Here is a 20100-nt window from a genome sequence, read left to right as displayed (position 1 = left end):
GGGGCCTCTCTTGCCTTCAAATAAACATGGGGTGAAAGCATTCTCATACTCTTTTGGGATGCTAAAGTTAAGGAGCGTAAAATGAAGAAGTGAGTTTTCTTAGGGTTGGCCAAAAGGTCCTCTTTGCTTTTTAAAAAAATGTTAACCTAATGCAAGATACAGGATCAAATTTAAGATTATAATTAGATATGAAGCCACAAATAGTGATAAGCTTATTGCATCAAAAATGTTAACCTAATTTTGTTTCTTTACTTTAGAATTCTTTTTATATTTGGTAAACCAGGAGTTCTATTTTCTGTTACATAAGGCAATGACTTCTCTTTTATCTCATCTAATAGAGTGTAAAAAGAAAAAACCCAGCAGAGAAATTTGGTTTGAAATTAGATCTACCTGTCAATCCATTAACAAGCACAACTGGGCATCTACTTATGTCTGTGATATTGTACTACTAATGGAATAGTCACAATTCAGGGAAGCCCGGAGACGTCTGGAGTGGGAGAGCACACATGTGCACATACATGTGTGTGCACTATAACCATAGCCAGAGACAGAGCTGTCCTCTACTGGGGCAGACTGTTTAGAAAAAGAGCCATTGAATTTAAATCCTACATACCTGGTAGTGCGACAAAAATGTGTATTATCAGACACTAGGTTTCCTGCAGCAGACAAACCTCCTTTACTTCCATGCAAAGATATTCTCTTGTTACATGTAGGGAACACTGATTTGGGGTTTATACAATAAATTACAAATTCTGCAGTCAGAAAGTTTGGCCGGACTGAGTGTAATCTTAAGGCATATCTGATTCTAGGGTTAAAAGAAAGATGAAAAATTAAAGCAGAAAAATTTGAATTGAGAAAAGCAAGACTCTATTGACTCAGTGAATACCTAAGACAAATGTCCTAGCTAAGCTCTAGTTCCATGCAAGTGAAATTAAATAGAGATTAAACTGGAGTCTCGCTATTGCAATGGTTTCAAAGAGGATCCATAACTCCTAACTAAATAAAAAGTGACAAAGTTAATTAGAAAGTCGGGGCTTACAGTGTAGTTTTCCGCTGCACTGATTCATAATCGTGTAACACAGAAACTGAGATCACCTTTGGGGAAATTACAGATGTTATTTTCTGCTTTCTAGAACTTCCTGGAAATAACATTTGCTCACATTTGGAAAGGTAATTTTGAATGGACCCCTACCCCCAAAATCAGAATGTATTTATAAACAGTTCTGCCAACTCTGATCTGGATAGTCGACCGTTTGCCATTAGAACTGGCCCATAAGTAAGTGTGGGGGGCCGAGTGGGGGGGCTGGAGCTGGGGCTGGCAGTGGATTCAATCAAAGGAGGGGGCAGCTTATTCTAGCTTCTGACGGTTTGTTAGGAAAACATTTCTTCGTTTAACTGCCTTGAATTTGGCAGGTCAGGGGAATATGGTCACCATATCATAACAATCACGCTCTTTAAAACAAGAATTATATTTTACTTTAGTTCATCTGTCTTTCTGTTGCAATCGAATAAACTTAAACATATGTCATTAACCCTTAGGCTATTAATATCAACTTAATGAATGGGGGGAGAAAGACAGAGACAGAGAGAGAGAGACAGAGACAGAGACAGACAGAGACAGAGAGAGAGGTGGGGGAGAGACAGAAAGAGAGAAAGAGAGGGGGAGAAAGAGGAGGAACACGGTGCACACAGGAGAGAGCCAGCTCTCTGCACATTTATTCAGGCCTTGTCCCCAGCACTTCACAGAGCAAACAGCTCTTTGGCTATTTACACAGCAGCGCTGTGTGTGATTCTATCACCTCTCCACAGAGTTCAACTGCTTTAATTCACCTAGAAATGGTAGTTTCACATGGTATTTTTATAGTAGATAGTCTAGGCTGTTGTTTGTAAGCATTTTAGAATAATTGTTTACTAATCTGTTTATTTTATTGTTCTAATTTCTAATATTCAAATTAATATTAAATTTTCTTATTTAAGGAATAAATACTTCAATAAAAACATTTTTTAAGGAAAAAAGATATTTGGGAAACCAGGAGTAGTGGCACATTTTTGAAAATGATAACCCTGTGCCACATTAAACTGTTCAATATTTATTTCGGTTAAAAATAGATAAGAAAAGTAATCAGTATAGGGGTCCTAAGCCACTTCTAGTTCCCAGTGCCCTAAACTATTAAAATTAACATTCAGACAACTTTTAATCAGCAATCACTTGACTGTATTTATTGATATCATTCAACTAACCCTGAGCCTGTCTAAACCCAGAAAGGGCTTCTTAAAGTTTTCTTCCTCAAAAACAAAAATCCCCCCCAAAACAAAAAATGTCACCATTTAAAAATCATAGTATAGTTGTGTAACAGAGACACTATTTTGTGCATGAAGGTTTTTCTTCAGTGAACTTAAACCTCAGTAAACATCACAGCATAATCACTGAACTGAATATAAGAGAGAGAGAGAATAAGTTCACTCTTTTCCAAGCCTTTCATTTGCAAGAGCGCACTGCTGGTCAATAAATCCTGGATCACTCACAACCGACTTAAATGTCCTGACTACAGCTAGGGAACAAAGCATTCGCACATCCAGCCATATGCTCACAAATGAGCGAAGATTCTATTGCCGGCGTATGCCAGAACCCGAAGATACTTTACTGTTATATAGAAATACAAACACCAAAGGCCACCTGCAGGGTCTACAGCACCCTGAGCATCAATACCGTTTTAATGAAACCGTGATGGCTCGTTATGGTAAAAATGTACGCCAGTGATGACGCTCTCACACACACATCTACACCACTCACACACACACAGTTTTAAAAAGTCACCTGGCACAGTTTTAAAATAAATTCCTAAAGAGAGAAGACAATCAAGTAAAGCAAAAAAAAAAAAAAACACAAAGGAAAACAGCAAAATTAGAAAGAAGATAATGGATGATAAAATGAGCTAAAACATAAAACAATCTCCAAAATTTACTTTAAGCAGAAACTAAAGAAGTGGCCACAGATTATCTCTTGGGTATAAAGATCACCTAGATGCTCATTCAAAATGCAGATTTCCACACTCTATGCCAAGACTCTCAGAGTTCCTCCTCTGGGTTCTAGGCTGGAACCCAGAAATGTGTGTTTTTAGTAAGGATCCAAGATGAGATTCTGATGCAGGCATCTCACAGTCCAAACTGAGACAAACACTGTGTAACTTCAGTAAGCACCAGAGGACAGAGGCCTTCTACACCAACTACCCTTCCTTCCCAAGAGGCAGGATTCAAAAGGCATGTGGAGAGTCAGTTTGGGAGGGAGGGAGGGAAGGAGGGGCAGAGAGAGAGAGAGAGAGAGAGAGAGAGAGAGAGAGAAAATCAATCACAGTGAATTACTGTTCAGCTTTGACAGCATGCAACTTTGTATCACCCAAATCATCAATTCATGAACTATTCCAGTATTCAGTTTGCTAGATGGAATTAAAGGCATTCATTTATGCATAGGCTAAGCAGTAAGTGCGTACGTGTGGCAAGGATGGTGAAGAACAGAATAAAACAGGAGACAGGCCTGCTGTAAAGGCTCTCTCAACCTCCACACACACAGAAGACGGGCACCAGGAAGGACAGTAGGATGAAAGCCATGTGCCACTAAAAAAGGTGAAAATACAGTTCTCTGGCATTCAAGACAAAAAAGATGTCCTTCAGAATCTGTTAGGGAGAGGGCAAGCATCAGAGAAGGCTTCACAGAGGTGGCATTCATGTGAATCTTAAAGGGCAGACAGGTGTTGAACAGAACTGCCCGTGAGCAGTGATAGAACACACCAGGGACAGGGACCGGATCTCAGAAGTCACTGACAGACTTTATGAGGACATCTACAGCTAATGTCAGCTTCCAGTGCAGTGATCACGAGTCAGCTGGGCTCCAAATCCATCGGAGGAAAATTATACAAATGAATGCAGAAACACAGCTCCCTTGTCAGGAAATAGAAATGCCAACATCTGGTTCTAAACTCCCCTTGAAGGGAAAAAAATAGACATATGTCGTTACAAAGCCAGGAAATGGTGATGTAAAAACCGAGCAAAGAGCAGTTGGTAGGCGCTTCTCTGGAAGGCAGCTGCCAGGGGGCTTCCTCTCCCGCATTCACTCACTGCAGCGCCCTGGCTCCTGGATGGGGTGATGCAGATGGGAGCCCAGCAGCTTTGCAGGAGCTTGTGGACAGGCCAGGCAACGAGGAAAACACCTGTAGGTGTTCCTTCCTTTTCCTGAAGTTCTAACATTGATTCAAGAGAAACTAAAAAATATTATGTATCACAAAGCCTGAATAAAATTCAGAACTTTGGTGTTTTTTTGTAGATGAGTTTTGTTTTTCTCCTCTGTGGCTATATTGCAGAGAAAACTTCTGACTGGTGTTTTTTCACTGGGAGGCAAAGAAAATAAGTTTCTCTGTTGCTTCACTGTATCAGTCCTCCTTAGGGTCCCTCTACATGCACATCATGAAGTTTTGCATCTTGCAAAGTTCACTAATTTTTTTAAACAAACATGCATTCAGAGGGCCTTACCAACCTTATCAGTTTCCATTTTATACAAGGCCTAATAACATGTCCTGTTTCTCCCCAGGGTGGTGCTGCATTTAAGCACAACTGAAGGAGGTTTATGATTTCAGTTAGAGACTAGTTTTCCCTCCCCAAAATGTGCCTCCCCAATATCCCTTTTGGGATATTGATTTTAAGCTGGTTATTATAAAACAAAAGCCTCAGAAAGAGCCTTTAACCTTCCCTGCTTCTCGCCTAAGAAGCTAAGATGGAAAGTCCTCCCTGGGGAAAGAAATCTTAGCCTGCCCACCTCAGCATTAGATAGGAAGGGTCCCAGCAGAGGCCCAGCTGGACTGACCTCAGCATCCCGTTGTTTCCAGGTTGCCTAGCAGGAATTTCTCTAGCCACCTGCTCAGCTCTGTCTCGGCTACCTGTAAACTGCCTATTTCCCCTTTGAAATTCCAGAGCCCTGCCCTTTTTTGCCTTTGTCCGTATGGCATATAAGCCTCAACTGCACAGTACATTTCGGGTCTCATTCATGTGGCTTCCCCGGACAGGCATTCATATAACAAACTTTGGACGTTTTCTCCTGTTAATCTGTCTCTGTTAATCTGAGTATTAGCCCAGCTAGAAGAATTTAGAAGGTGGGAGGAAAACTATATTTTTAGCCCCCAAAGAGTCTATACCCACTGCATTGAATTGCTACACTGCTCTGCTCCCGCACAAAAGCACTCACTCAGCATCACTGCACCAGGGCCTTCTCAAGCCAAACTCTGCTTTGCAGCGGTTCACACGCCAAAGGCAGGTCACCCTGGAGCTGGCTGCTGAAGGTTTTTTTTGTAGTGTTTGCTACATTATAGTAAAAGTCATAACATTCACTGCTCCGTAACATACACTATTGTTTTTTACCAGGTTTTTCATGTTGCCTTAAGCATTTACTTCAAGAGAAAATTCTAATGGAAAAAAAGGGGTTTTAATCTATTTAAATGTTACTTCTTTTATAGTATGAAAGTTGAAAAAAAAGCACATACAAAAGAAATCACTCAAACCTTCATAAGCCAGTGTTCTAATAGGCTGAACTGGAGTTTTCATGCACAGCTTTTGTCAAGTGAAAGCATTTCACATTTTTAAATGCTACTGGGTTTCCTCACTCTCGGAGGTAAGTGTCTTAAAACACTGTAATCCTGTATTCCACACAGTCTGTTTCTAAAGTAAATGTTATGAGATCCATGTATTTCAAAGTGGAGTTGATCTCTAACAAGTGTTGGGATGGGTGGTGATTTTAACTAGCCTGGGCAGGGAAGGCCCCTTTGAGAAGCAGGGTTTAAGCACCAGGAGACACAAGGATATACCCAGGGAACGAGCACCCTGCAGAAGGAATAGGAAGTACAAAAGCCGGAGTGGCTGGGGTACAAAGCGAGGGGGAGAAGAAGAGAGGAAAAGATGTGAGAAGAGACAGGGGACAGATCCTGTAGGAGATGGAAAGCCGTGAGAGGGTTTTATTTAAAGCACTAATGTGATCCGGCTTACTTTCCTTGAGACACAATTCTCGTGTCATAAAATTCACCCTTTTAAAGTGCACAGTTCACGGGCATTAACATAGCCAGAAGGTTGTGTAAGCACTACCATTTCTAATTCCAGAACATTTTCATCACCTGCTATGGAAACCCATACCCATTACTGGTCACTCCCCTTTCCCACCTGTCCCTCAGGCCATGGCAACCACTAATCTACTTTCTCATTCTATGGATTTCCATATTCTGGTCACTTCATGTAAATGGAATGACACTATGTGGCCTTATACATGTAACTTATTCTTTACTTGCATCTCTCTGGTTGCTGCGATGGGAGCAGGCTGAAGGGAGGCAAGGACAGAAGCAGGGGGACCAGTGAAGAGATGAATGCAATAATTCAGCTGAGAGATGAGAGGGCCTTCAAATAGGACAGGAAGAAAGATGGTGAGTAATGGCTGGATCACAGGTACCTTCGGATAAGCTGGATTTGGAGTAAGAGAGAAAGAAAAATTAAGAACAACTCGTAGGTTTTAGGCTGCGGCACCTGGAAAGATGGAGCTGCCATCAACCTAGAGTGCAAGGTTATTGGAGGGACAGGTTCCGAGGAAACCAAGGGCCTGGGTTTTGGAGATGTTAATTAAATCCAGGATGCCTATTAGCCTCCTAAGTGGAAATACCAAACAGTGAGCTGGATATAAGCCCGGGATTCAAGAGAGGTATGAATTGGAGATGTAAATCTGGGAGACAGAGAATGAGAGGCATTAGTCCCATGAAACTAGATGGAATTGTGAGGGAGTAAGGGATTAGAGAAAAGGAGAAGATCCAAAGAAAGAGTCCTTGCATGACAATATTCAGAGGTGAGAGAAATGAGAAGGAACCAACAAAAAAAAAAGACTGAGAGGGAAACACCAGAACAATGGGCAAACAAAGAGAGGATACAATCTTAAAAATCAAATGAAAAAATTTATCACAGATGAAGGCATTGTCAACTGTGCCCAATGCCACTGACAGGCCAAGTAAGACAAGTAGTAAGCATTAACCTCTACATTTAGGGACATGGCAGTCATTCACGGGCCACTTAACTTCTCCCTCCACTCTAGCCACACCTTTGCATTTATGTCACCTGCCAGGCAGTGCTTTATCACAACACAGCTTTGAAAGAACAAGTCGTGTGGACACAGGAGGTCAAGGACTGACTGGAGTGGGTTCAAGAGACATGGTAGGAGAGGAATTGAAGTCAGGGGGCAATTCTTTTGAGATTAGCTGTAAGGGGTGGCAAGGCAGGAGGGAGCTTTAGGATGTGAGAAAAATTATTCATATGCTGATGGGACAAATTCAGTAGGAGGGGAAAGAGATGACAAGGGAGGGAGCAGAGAATTGCTGAGGTAGGTGAGAGAAGACAGAACTGAATATATTTTATGTTTGCTAAGTAGTCAACTAACATAAAATCACCCACTGCTGCAGGAAAATCAAGTAAGGAATACAAGCTACCCCCCCCCCCCAGGAGACAAGAAACGACCATCATTTAAATTTAAATATACACGTTGATGCGCTATGTTGTACACCTGCAACTACTATAATATTATATGTCAGCTCAACTCTAATAAAAATTAAAAATAATCAACACCAACCATAATAACAAAAAAAACCCCTCAACAACCAAAACAAATCCTCAATTTGGAGTCAACTGAGCATGGGGCAAATACAGGTACGCTAAATCTGATCCTAGGACCTGAAGCAAGACCACGCTTAAAAAAAGATGTGACCTAAGATCTTCTCATGAATCTTTTTTATTCTCTGCGTTCCCTATCACCTTCCAGGATCAATTCAAATCGATAGATTATCTGATCCTCAACTTCTAGCCCAATAGGAGACATTAATTGTTTAGAAGAAGTTTTTTTGATGATTATTTTAATTATTTTACCTAGGAACTAGCAACATAGAGAACTGTGATATGGAATCTATAGTAGGCACAAAAGTTGAACTGACCTTTTTACTCAGCTCAGAAAACTTAGCTAAAACTCTGTTGGCCATGAGCCCTCACAAGATTTTAAAGTGTGAAGGAAAGAATATATAAGGAGACACACTTTCCTTTAAAATCCCTCACTGTCTCCTCAAACACACACCACATGGCAGAGGAATAAGAGCTACCTGGTGAAATCAATGTGTATACTTCACATATAATTAATGGGGAAAAAGTTTAATGTTTTCTAATTAACAAAGATATTTTTGTATTCTTACATTTATGAATTTGTATTTATGAATTTGTATTTATGAATTTACATTTGTATTGTTTGTATATCAGTAATATACAAACAACCAGTATCTAATATAGATATTGGTTCTTTAGCCAGAATTCAAATCTCCCACTGAAAGCTCAGTTACAGTGGTACGTCGGGTACTCATTAACTCATCCCGGAATGCGTGACAAGGGCCGCAGCCAGTGAGTACCAAACTGTTCCTGAGCTACCATGACACGACACACTGACCTCGATTTCATTGTGAGAGGAGGGGACACTGAGTGGAGAGCAAGTGGAGTGCTGAAACATTTGTTTTCTAGTTAAAATGTGACAGGTACAGGGTTTGACAAGTTCTGAAGCCAACAGGTACTTAGGTATGACTGTACTTCGATTTAAACAAAATAATTCACTTTATAATGACCTATGTTATAGTTTCCAGGGAGAAATTATTCTGATGGGTGAGTATATCTGCTTCAAGCTCCCTCTCAGTCACATACTACAGCATTACTGGGGAAGGACTTATTTTTGAGTAAGTGATGTTTCTTCATTAAAACGTATCATTTAAGCGGCCCAACTCATTTCCAGCATTGGTTTTGATTTGAATATTTTTGAAGAAAGTTTCATCATAATACATATTTCTCTAATATAATATTATAATTGATAATACAATTAACAATATAATGCCATAATTAACATTAACATAATATTAACTGATCCGTATTACTTAGTGACATCATTATGAATATCCAGCAACAGATTGCAATTATAAAATCTTCATAACTAAGAATTTGCTCAGGAATGTGGAGCTATTCACCCTCACCCTAAGTAGAATCAGGCTATCCTTTTTGTTAGATGGCAGTGTCTGCTTCTTACAGCTTTCTTCCTCCTTTGCCTTGTCGGAGGCCACCAGGTGAATTCTTGCTCCTATCATGTATCTGTTATTTAGGCTTCCCTGTCCCCATAAAGTTCCCTGATTCTAGAAGTGGCAGAAAGAACCACAGTCTCACAGTGAAGTGGGTCTGCCACAGCCCCGCAGTGTGGCCTGGGTGAACCCCCGAGTCACTGCAGGAACTTGTTTCCTTGTCTCCACACTGACAGAATTGGCCTGAATGATCTGTAAGTCCAACCTTAAGACTTTATAAGGAGCCTTGCTAAGGGCTGACAAAACTAGCATCTGAGTTCATGAGAACTGTGTGCAAAGCAAGAACAGAGAACCTTTCATGAAAAGACCTCAGGGTTTCCATGCTCTGGTGCTCAGAATTTACAGCATCTTATTTTTGCTACATCATGGACTTCTGGGTCTTACTTCTAGGTTCTTTGTTATATTTCCAACAAGTGTAGTTTCTTATTGGCTAAATCACATCCAGATAAATGGGACAGAATTACATTAAAAGCTTTTTTTAAAAAGGAAATTAAACATGACTGTTAAATATGCTTATTTCCTTCACATTAAAGTTGAGAATTCAAAGAGAAATGTTCAAAATCCATAGAATACATTATTCCTTTTATGAAGCTGTTGTTTCTAAATGCATTTCCACTTGGCATCAACAAAACGACACTGCATACTAAAAAATGATTTACCTATAACTACATCATGGCCATCAACCAAGCCGGCAGAGAAGAGCTCCTGAGAAACGCCATCTGCCGTATCTGTCCAAATACAAAATGAATATGTATTAGTAACCAAAAAAATCAGCAACCCAGTACAATGTAAAAATATATTTTAATTTACAAAAATTACCCACATGTGTTTTAATCCAATAATTCAGATTCTATCAGGAGGAAAAATCATTGCTGTGTACAATTTGCATCTTGCTGTTTATTCAACAGAAGTCATACAAAATTATTGTTTTAGTGTTGGTGAACGAAGAAACTTTTGTCCTTTGGCTGCTGTCTAAATTAACCCTCAGATGCACCTCTAGAAGTTTTCTCATAACTGGCTCCTATGGCATGGCTCCCCTTCCTTTCTGAGGTCAATTCCAGCCATCATCAACCCTTTTCTATCATTAGCAGCTACTGAATCAGAATTTACAGCCAAGGTTGAATAGGGAGCATTTGATACAACTTATATTTGGTACGAGCATCTGTGTGTTTGTCAGACTATTAAGATGAGCTATTTAAATGTAAGCTAGTAGGAAACTCCTTTGACATAACACACATCCCTTGATAGCAACAGAGTCCTCAGAAAACTTGGTCGAATAAAAAAATCTAGTTCTCAGTGGTAAGTGACAGAAGTTAGCGATCTCATAACGATGGGGTTGAACAGCCTATAGCAAGTGAATATGGCTGAAATTGCTTAACTGAAAGGCTATGAATGCACATGGCAACAGTGAGGAGTCTGCTTGAAGACCTTGTAAAGAGAAATCAATAATCTGCAATGTGCTCAAAAGAACTGTTATGAACCCTTAAATTTTTATATGGGAGAGGATGTGGTCCCCATGGCCTTCTGATATTCTCAAAAACACCCAGAACTGTAGCCGAATAAAAACAAACCGGCTCAGTAGCCAGTAACGACCTAGACAGATGTTCAACTTTGTGTCTTCTAAAGTCAGGGAAAATGTGCAAGTAGAGCTGCTGAACCTAATGAGCATCTAGGCGGAACTGCAGCTTGCCATGCCACAGGCTGTGCTCAACACAGCTTTTCCTGCTTAATCTGTGTTTCAGATCTTGTAACTGTGTGTAAATGCACGCACATGCAAGCATGTAACTGGAAGCACAAATATTTTTCATAATTCTCGGGCTTTAAAGGGCTCAGCCTGGTGTCTGATGCATAGTAATCACTCAATAAACAACCTGTGGTGATGATGGAGCAGCAAAGATCACCCGAGATGCATCTTACACTCTTGTGCACTCTCTCTCTCCCTTTCATACGTGGCCTGAATTCCCAAGTCTCCAATAAAAATTTGAGAGTCAATGTATATTCTTCTACTTCCAAGAAATTGTGGTATTCTATCATTTCACTCATTCTATTTGATAATGAATAAAATAAAATAAAATGGAAATGGGAAATAAAAATATAGAGATCTTAATAAACAATAAAATTTCATATTAGGTAGGCTTATCTTAGGCCTTGTCCTTACCGCTAGAAAACACCTTATAAAATTCTCTTCGGAACAGAATGATCCCCTACCATGCAACCTCTGGTAGCATAATGAAAGGTTCTACTCTGAATGTGTTTTGGACTTATGAAGTCGGCTAGAACACTCAGCCTCACAATGTTCATCTTCCTGAATGCCACAGGAAACTTCAGGAAAAGAAGCCTATTGAATTGAAGGGCTCACTAGGGCATGCAGCAGGCAGTCATTATTTTTCTATCGACTGATCATCTGTTAAAGCATCTAAATGTGTTACTGTCATCTCCAAAGTATCAGTAAGACCTTGCACTTGAGTAAGGAGCTACAATCATGGAATGTAGTTAAAAATGGAATAATCAAAGCTATATTAAGGGCTAGCACTCAGAACCAAAGCAAATAACATTCACAAATAGTTCAAGTATACAGCACCTCCTACTATTTTCAGGGCTCCTAGGTACCAAATGAATCATATTAAAATAGCAAACAGATTGTGCTAACTGGCCAAAAATGGAAATGTTCCATGTTTGTGTGTGTGTGCCATTAAGCAGTTATTTTGTATGCACATAAGTAATATATCAGTAATAGGTTAGAACAGAAACATGAAGGTAATTGGTAATTTATTTTTCTTTAAGATGCTTAACATTCCTGATGTGTAAACAAGTTAAATAATCATATATGCTCTGGATTCCAGAGCACAGAGTGACATAATAAACATAAAGGGCCTGCCCTCAGAGGAGGACAGAGAATACTGGACAGGTGTGAGCTACATATCGTAGCCACATACACATATCTGTGCATACACACAGCTCAGACACAGCACACCTGTGGTGTGCGTGCACAGCGGTGGTGCAGACAGCATCAGCAATCACAAAGGTACAGTGATATATCCACAATGTTTCCGTTACTAACGGGCCTGTGCTCACTGCCCAGGGAAGGTCAGTCATCATCCAGAAGCTAATGCTATGGCTTCTGTCCGGGCAACAAAAGCAGAGACCCCTGATCTAACTAAGACAAACGAGGCTGCCAAAGCCAGCACAAAGGGCCAGGGAACACTGATAGGGCTGTCTTAGCTCCAAATATCCTCCACTCAGAAATTCATTTCTGTGTTGGCTCTTTAAATTAAAATTGATTTTTATTGCCACAATCAATTTTAAACAATCAGATGAAAAGAACAAACCTTAAAATAAGAATCTGTTCTTTTACTTATTGTACTTGAAACATTTATTATGTAATTACCAGATTTTATCAATTCATTGGCTGGTCAGTAGTTTTACATTATGACAAAATATTGTAGATAGCTTTTTGGTAACAGTAACCAGCACTGTACCATTGCACAGACTGACTCTAAATTGTCAGAGATGGATGTTCCTGGAAAGATCAATTAGCAAATTCATTTTGGCCTTATTTATATGATTTTGTAAAAGGTGCTCCAAATGTTAGTTTAATTCAAATAAACAGGGAATCATTAGATCTTTGTGCTTACACAGGGCTAGAGATCAGAGCCAGTGAGTCTGTGAACACGTGTGGCCCAGGGACATACTTTGTTTGGTTGGCGTTGTTTTTAAAAATCTGAACTTGAATGTATTTAGACAAACCTCTCTAGTTTCCCGAAGTCCCCACCATTAACTTTGGCTCCTGTGAACATCTGAGTTCGTGTTTTTTAAGCAGTTAACCAATGTCATGCCAATTTAAAAAAAAAAGTCTTGTAATTTGGGGTTTGCAAAATTTTAGCAAATACAACTTATTTATTAATCAATCAAAATTTACATGGAGACCACATAAAATAAATGAAATGTTATTAGTTTATCTATTAATACAGTCAAATGCAGGGGACTGACGTATTTTAGAAAGATACTCAGTGCAGACATCGAGGCTGCTTTCATGTACGTAAAAATCTGAGGCCAGAGGTCAGGGGTAACAGAGCCTTAGCATTTGCATCTTATTTTCACTTCTCTAGGTTGTCTTGGTTATAAACTACAGAGTAAAAACTAGTAATTTTTGTTAAACAATTAGTCTTGTGGTCTCTGAAGCCTGTTCATACATGTTACTTATCCATTAATTAACCAAAAATCACCCCTTTCCAGGTGATAGAGATATCAAGGAATATGCCAGGTTCTAGGCCTTCCAGGCATCCAGAAGCTGAAGAAGCAACCAGTCTAGTCTTGAAGCTGTTTTAGTAACTACTTAAAATACTAAAACTGTGTTCAGCTACAACACTGGCATTATCCCTACCAGTTGTGCTTGCAGCAAACAGAGGCCATAGACACTCTCTAATGTAGATTTTGTGTACTCTGGACTGAGGACAGAGGACATCACTGTTTGCTGCTCAGCCCTCCTTAGAACTGCTGCTAGATGCTTCTCACTGCATTCACAATAATATCCTTTAGGCCCTGCATCACCACACCAGTACTTCCATTCATGGTTGAGGTAATGTACTTGATTTATACACACACACTCACACACACACACACACACACACACACACTCACACACACAGTGTAGCACATATCACTGAAATTTATATAGGCAGTAGAGGTTCAGCACGGATTCCCTACAGTAATCGTAAGTTCTTCCTTCCCTCTCTACCTCCCTCTTTCCTTTGTGTTTACAGAAAGCATTTTTTGAATAACAAATTATAAACATGTGCTTGTAATCAATTTCTGAAATGTTCTTTGTAGCAATAAATTAATAATTTCAGTTAAAACTCACCTCTTCCTGGAGTAAACTCGAATCGTATATCATTAAGTTCCTTTCTGGAGTTTCTGAAACACATAACATACAGCATATTAAGATAAAATGAACAGAGTTTAATCAAACTAAATGTATTACAGTTTGTACAAGGTGCTACTAACATGTAGATGACATTTTACAGCCTTGGGTGACGTCCAAATACGTCCTCAACTGAAAGTGACAGTTTTGACAACAATAAAGGGAGATATTTGTTTGATTGGTTGAATGTACCTTATATATATAAAACTGCTCAAGTCACAAAGTTCCAAAAATAAAATGTTCATTTTATAAATCTATACTAAATTAGTAACCTTAAATATAATTTTATAATAGAAAATCTCAGAAGCTTTTAGTTAAGAATACATGACATTCAATATTTTTTTCATAACAAACTTTCAGAAGCTTCTAGATTAATAAAATGATATTCAATACATTTTTCATATCTTTCTGAGAAAACTAATATTTTATCAAATTAATTTTAAACTGAAACAGAGAACACAGTTGTGGCAATACAGTTCCTGATAGCACGCCACATGAAATCATGCAAACAAACTCCCCAAACAAGGAGTGTGTTGTGTAGTTAATATTTTTTAAATCTAAACAGAAGAGAACCTCTGAATGTTGTGAAATTACCTATTGAATATATAAAATTTTATTTAAGGAAATATAAAATGCTTACATAAAACTATTATATATATATATTGGGTAAAGAAAACATTTAGTTGTGAGTTCATGAAACAACTTATTCCTGTATTATTATTATTAATTATTGTGATCTTTTCCATATGAACAACTGTAAATCTATTTTTGCCCTGCCCTGTGTAAATGCAATAAAAAAATTAAGTGCCACTGAGGAAATAGGGGACAAGTAACTAAGATGTGCGTTTTCCATTTATATTAATTTCAAAAAATGATAATAAGTGGCAATGAGCTATAATTAGAATGGTTTTAAGTTTTAATAAGAACACTTAAATGGTACAACTAACTCAACAGATGCTAAATTGAAGTTAATAAAAACATCTTAGAACACTGCAGTAGGAAACAGGAAATAGTAATTTCTGTAAGCACTCAACTGCTTGCTCAGTGGCCTAGGGTGCCCAAGACAGACACAGAAACAGCCTAAATACTCATCGCTAAACAGTGACCTTCCGGTGCCCCAGTCTGATCATATCCTGATAGCACTCCAGCCGTGGTACCCTACAACTTTGGGTGCTATCTCCTGGTCTCCCTGCCCTACCACATCCTGCCACTCTAAGTGCCAGGGGGCCCAGAAAGGGAACAAAGGCATGGTACAGGCTGAGAGAAAAGGAAAGCTCTTCTCCCCAGGGCCTAGGAAGCTGGCCCAAGTCTAACACCTTTCCACAAGCAGAGAAGTAACAAGTCAAGAAATCAAGGGAAGGGATGCCCACGTCCAGGCCGCAGACAGAAGAAGGGCACTAAACAACTTCGCATCTCCTTCAGGCTCTCAGAGATAGAGCAGGACTGGGGGACTTCAGCTGTGCCTACGGCTGTGCTTCTTTTAGGACCTCCTGAGAATGAATCTGAATACTGAGAAAATCCTGAACTCTCGCTCTTAAAAAAAAAAAAAAGGCATGAACGACAAGGGAAATTGCAGGCAACTGTGGATGCTTCAGAGATCACCTCACACCCTGTGACATGTGCCAAGAACAATCAGGGCCTGCCGTGGAAAGACTGCTTGCATGCTGGATTGTCCAAACAGCCTAAACTATCTTAACAAACTGTCAGTGTACCACACAGTCACATAGTGCTTCCATACATATCAGCAGAGCTCCAACTTTTTAGCCTGAGAACCCCTTTCCAGTCTTAAAAAGTATTAAGACTCCTAAGGAGCTTTTGTTTATACTGATTATATCTATCAAGCTCTTTTGTATTAGAAATTAAAGTTGTTAAATTTTAAAATACACATTACCTTATTTGAAAATGACACTAACCTATCATATGATAATGTACAAAATTTTATGAAAAAATACTTTACTTTCCAAAAAAAAGCAAATCAGTGAAAAAAACTGCATTGTTTTCTATTTTTGTAAACCTCTTTAATGTTTGGCCTAAGATAGCTGGATTCTTATGTTTGCTTCTGTATTCAATCTGTTGCGATATCACACATATCACATAGCCAATAACTGAGAAACTTCACTGCACATGTGTGAAAGACTGAGGGTGACAAAGGCAACAAATTTCTTAACATTATCACAAAAACTGCTTTGACCTCATGGGCTCCCTGAAAGGGTCTCATGGATCCCTATGGGGCCACAGGACCACACCCTGAGAAACACTGATATGAAATCTCACTTTATCCAACATGAGGTATACAGAGTAGGTATTACTTGTTTTGTTTGTTTGTTTCTTAACATATGTCCAAGGCCTTCAAGGTTGACAAATTTGATGAGTGGCAGAGTGAGAACCAAGAATTCCATATTGGAGCCCTGGCTGGCATAGCTCAGTGGATTGAGTGCGGGCTGCAAACCAAAGCATCGCAGGTTTGAGTCCCAGTCAGGGCACATGCCTGGGTTGCAGGCCATGGCTCCCAGCAACCGCACAATGATGTTTCTCTCTTTCTCTTTCTCCCTCCTTTCCCTCTCTAAAAATAAATAAATAAAACTTAAAAAAAGAATTCTATATTGGAAATACCTAATACAAACAGAAATGCTCAATTCCTTTCATTTTTGAGAAAAAAAAATTCCCCAAGATTTTACATTACCATTAAAAGATCAGCAACCATCCATTTATCTAATAGCTTTGGTTTTGTGTGCCGTTGATCAGCAAAGGCTGAATTAGAACTAAAACTACCCAATAAGAAAAAATGGTCACCAGGAAAGCAAGTATTTATAGTGCCTTAATAATGAAATGACAAAAGAACAAAAACATGAAAAGGAATTTGGATTGATGCTAATTTATGCCATTGTTCCTTTCCTCTCTGTCCTTTCATCAGCCTTGTCTAAATGATTTTGTTCTACTGAGGCCATAAGTAAGAGAGGTATAAGGATAGTATTTAGAATATTTTAAGGCACTCCCTGACTCTTTAAATGTCAATGCCACAGAAGTAACATCCATCCTCCATAACCTCTTATCTATGTTGACTGTGGCTCAAGTTACAGAGGTTGCCCAGTCAAGTCCTGCTTTTATGACTCAGAACCTAAGACGCCCGCCTTTGAGAAGATCGTGGTGATGGATTGTGAGTAGTAGACTTGTCGCATCGGGAGGAAATGCAGTTGGGAAAGTGCCTAATTGGATCTAACTACTGAAGGTCATCCTTTTATAAAGAATTAATCTTTTCAGACTCATACTTAACACCTTTAATTGGAAGTACATTTACTTTATTTTAATTGCTATGGCACAGCATGCCTTTGCTTTCAGGGACACTGAAAATGGGTATGATTTAAGGCCAGAAACTATAGTAAGTCTGTATAATAGAGGAAACATACAATAGAGGAAACATTAAAAACTTAAAAGTGACAGGTTCAAAATTCAGGCCACCTTTGATAACTTTTATTAAAAATCCCTAAACCTTAAAACAAACATACAAAAAAACCAAACTCTTAAACTTGGGAAGGCACAGCCCTTATTTCTCACTGTATGTATGTACTGCATCACAAATGCAAATGCCTGATGGGCTCAGGCAAGGGATATTTTTTAAATAGGTGATACAATTACATGCTTTAAAAATAAAAAGGTACAGGAGGATACTGGGGAAAAACTAGCCCTCCAACTCCTGCCACTCAACTACCAGGTCACCCTCAGAGGGATCAGAGGCTCTCTCTGCCTCCTTCCTGAGATCTGCTGTGCATAAAAGAGCGAATGGATACATGTAGTTCCTTCTGTTCCATACGAACAGTAGTGTGCTATGTCCACTGTTCTGCACCTTGCCTTTTTTATAAAAACTCAGTAATATACCTCGAAATAATTTTTCCATATTGGTTCATAGTGTTCTCATTCCTTTTTTATAGCTATATAGTATGCCATTGTATGCCATATCCTTTTTAAAAGCCAGTTCCCATTCTATGAGCAGATTGTTTCTAGTCTTTCACTAGTATAAATGTGCTTCAATAAATAACCTTGTTCTTATGTCATCTGCAAACATGAGTATAAAAATAAATTTCTAGAAGCAAACTGCTTGATCAAAAGGTCTATGCATTTGCAATTTGATAGATACTGTCAAATTTCCCTTCATTTTCGTTGTACCAATTTATGTTCTCACAAGCACCGCTGCAGGAACTTTAAATTAGTTAAAGCAGAAAATGTATTTTAAAAACCCCAGGGAGATAGGGGAATTCTGCCAGCTGAAAAGCTTATTAGCCATTGAAAAGAGTAACTACTACTCAGATTCAGGATTAGCTGGTTAGGCCAGGTAGGAATGTGGGCTCAGTTGTGTTAAATTTATCTGTCTGTCTGTCTGTCTATCTATCTATCTATCTGTCTATCTCCAGGCAAAGTGGAAAGTTCAGAAATACAGATTATCAGGTTTGTTTTTCTTCTTGCTCTTTCAGTTCATCTGTAAGGGACACAGCGACCACTGAAACAAGGCAGCTGGCTAGCAGGGTGGTGACGAACACACAGGTGCACACATAACCCTTTCTGGTGGTTCAGGTGCAAAAGGCCCATGCAGTAGACAACCATGCTTTACAGGATGCAGTGCTTTTCTGCACCTCTTCATACACCCTGTCAGGGAAATCTGGCAGAGCCACTGCTCCTGGAGGGCTCCAAAGCCCAAATGCCAGCTGAGGACTGTCTGCACTCTTCAGCTCCACACTGGCTGCCCGTGCCAGCTAACACATGTGGGCACACACACCCTAAGAACCAGATATCATCAAAAGGCATTGAAGTCCCACACCATAGATCGCCATAGGGTATTATAAAGTGTTAACTGCCATTGGCACTGCATGCCTTCCATCACAGGGGTGCTCTGAAGTGAGGCTGAAAGTCAACTACTCTCTCGAGCTCAGGTGAGGGCTGCATTTGGGGTAACATCACCCATCAAGCCTGTAAGGCAAGTACAGTGTTTTCCAGGGATTCAGAAGTGGCCCCTCCCTCCTAAGTAGCTAAGGATTTTCTTCACCAACAGCCTTTTCTTCCTTACTTTAACCTGAGATTCCAGGCCAGGGTGAAGGTACTGGTGTCCAAGGAATTCCAGAGGGACTCCCACATACTCCTGGAATGTTCCCCCACTCTCGGGGCTGGATGGGGACCTTTCAAACAGGCTGGGCCAGGAATCAGGACTACAGTTTTTAGTTCAGCTTTCACCTTTCCTACTCTTGGACTTTGGGAAAGTTCTTTCCCAAAGATTTAGGAAGAGATATGGGACTGCAGTTCTCACTGAGCTAGCCAGGCATTCCTCTCCACACCAGGAGGCTGCCAGGTGCAGAATGAGGAGATAACATGAGCTTTGCAGGCAGAGATCTTGTTCAAATTCACTCGTTACTTCTGTGGCCCCTGTCATCTGTTTCCTCAGCTGTGAGATGGGAAACATAATAATTAACAGCACTTGCTATCTGCTGGTACACATTCAGTGCTTCACGTAAGTAATTTCATTCCATGCTGGAAACCACCCTGGAAATAAGGATGACTGTGCTCCTCTATTATTTTACAGATGAGGCTTAGGAAGGGGAAAGGATGTACCAAACATGTTTCTCAACAGCAAATCTGAATTAAACCTAGAACTTGAGAAATGTTACCCACTCTCCTTGAAGTGCACAGCCCCTTCCCGAGCCACTGTCGGCCCTGCCCCGCACCCCTGCAGGGGCTCCTAACTGGACTCTCCTCATTCCAGTGCACCATCTGCAGCACAGCCAATTAGCTTGTTCCCCAAAAGTCTGATCATGTCACTCCTTTGCTGAAAGACTCCATTTTTCACCCTTATTCTTAAAACAAAATTCAAAATCCTTAGTGTGACCCTCCAGGACCTGCTCCTGCCTATCTGCCCACCCTCATCTCTCCTATACCTTCCCCCATTCACCTGGCTGCCATTGCCCACCTGTCCCACTTTCCCAGACATAAACTTGCAAATAACATTTTGAATGGACC

General features: G+C 39.8%; 1 protein-coding gene across 2 annotated transcripts in view; it reads right to left on the bottom strand.

Moving 5' to 3' along the window:
* Nucleotides 1-20100, bottom strand: part of STK39 (serine/threonine kinase 39) — a 274172-nt gene that overhangs the window by 44051 nt on the left and 210021 nt on the right. For both annotated transcript variants that reach the window (XM_028510126.2, XM_036023351.1), the window contains 2 exons: nucleotides 14038-14090; nucleotides 9836-9904 (listed from right to left, as the gene is read on the bottom strand). In XM_028510126.2, coding sequence (XP_028365927.2) covers nucleotides 9836-9904; nucleotides 14038-14090 — 122 coding nt within the window. The remainder of the gene's footprint in view (nucleotides 1-9835; nucleotides 9905-14037; nucleotides 14091-20100) is intronic.

This window comes from Phyllostomus discolor, chromosome 4, assembly GCF_004126475.2.
Source record: "Phyllostomus discolor isolate MPI-MPIP mPhyDis1 chromosome 4, mPhyDis1.pri.v3, whole genome shotgun sequence".
Lineage (NCBI taxonomy): Eukaryota > Metazoa > Chordata > Mammalia > Chiroptera > Phyllostomidae > Phyllostomus > Phyllostomus discolor.
Note: the sequence above shows the minus strand (reverse complement) of the source record. Positions and strands in the feature narration are given on the sequence as shown.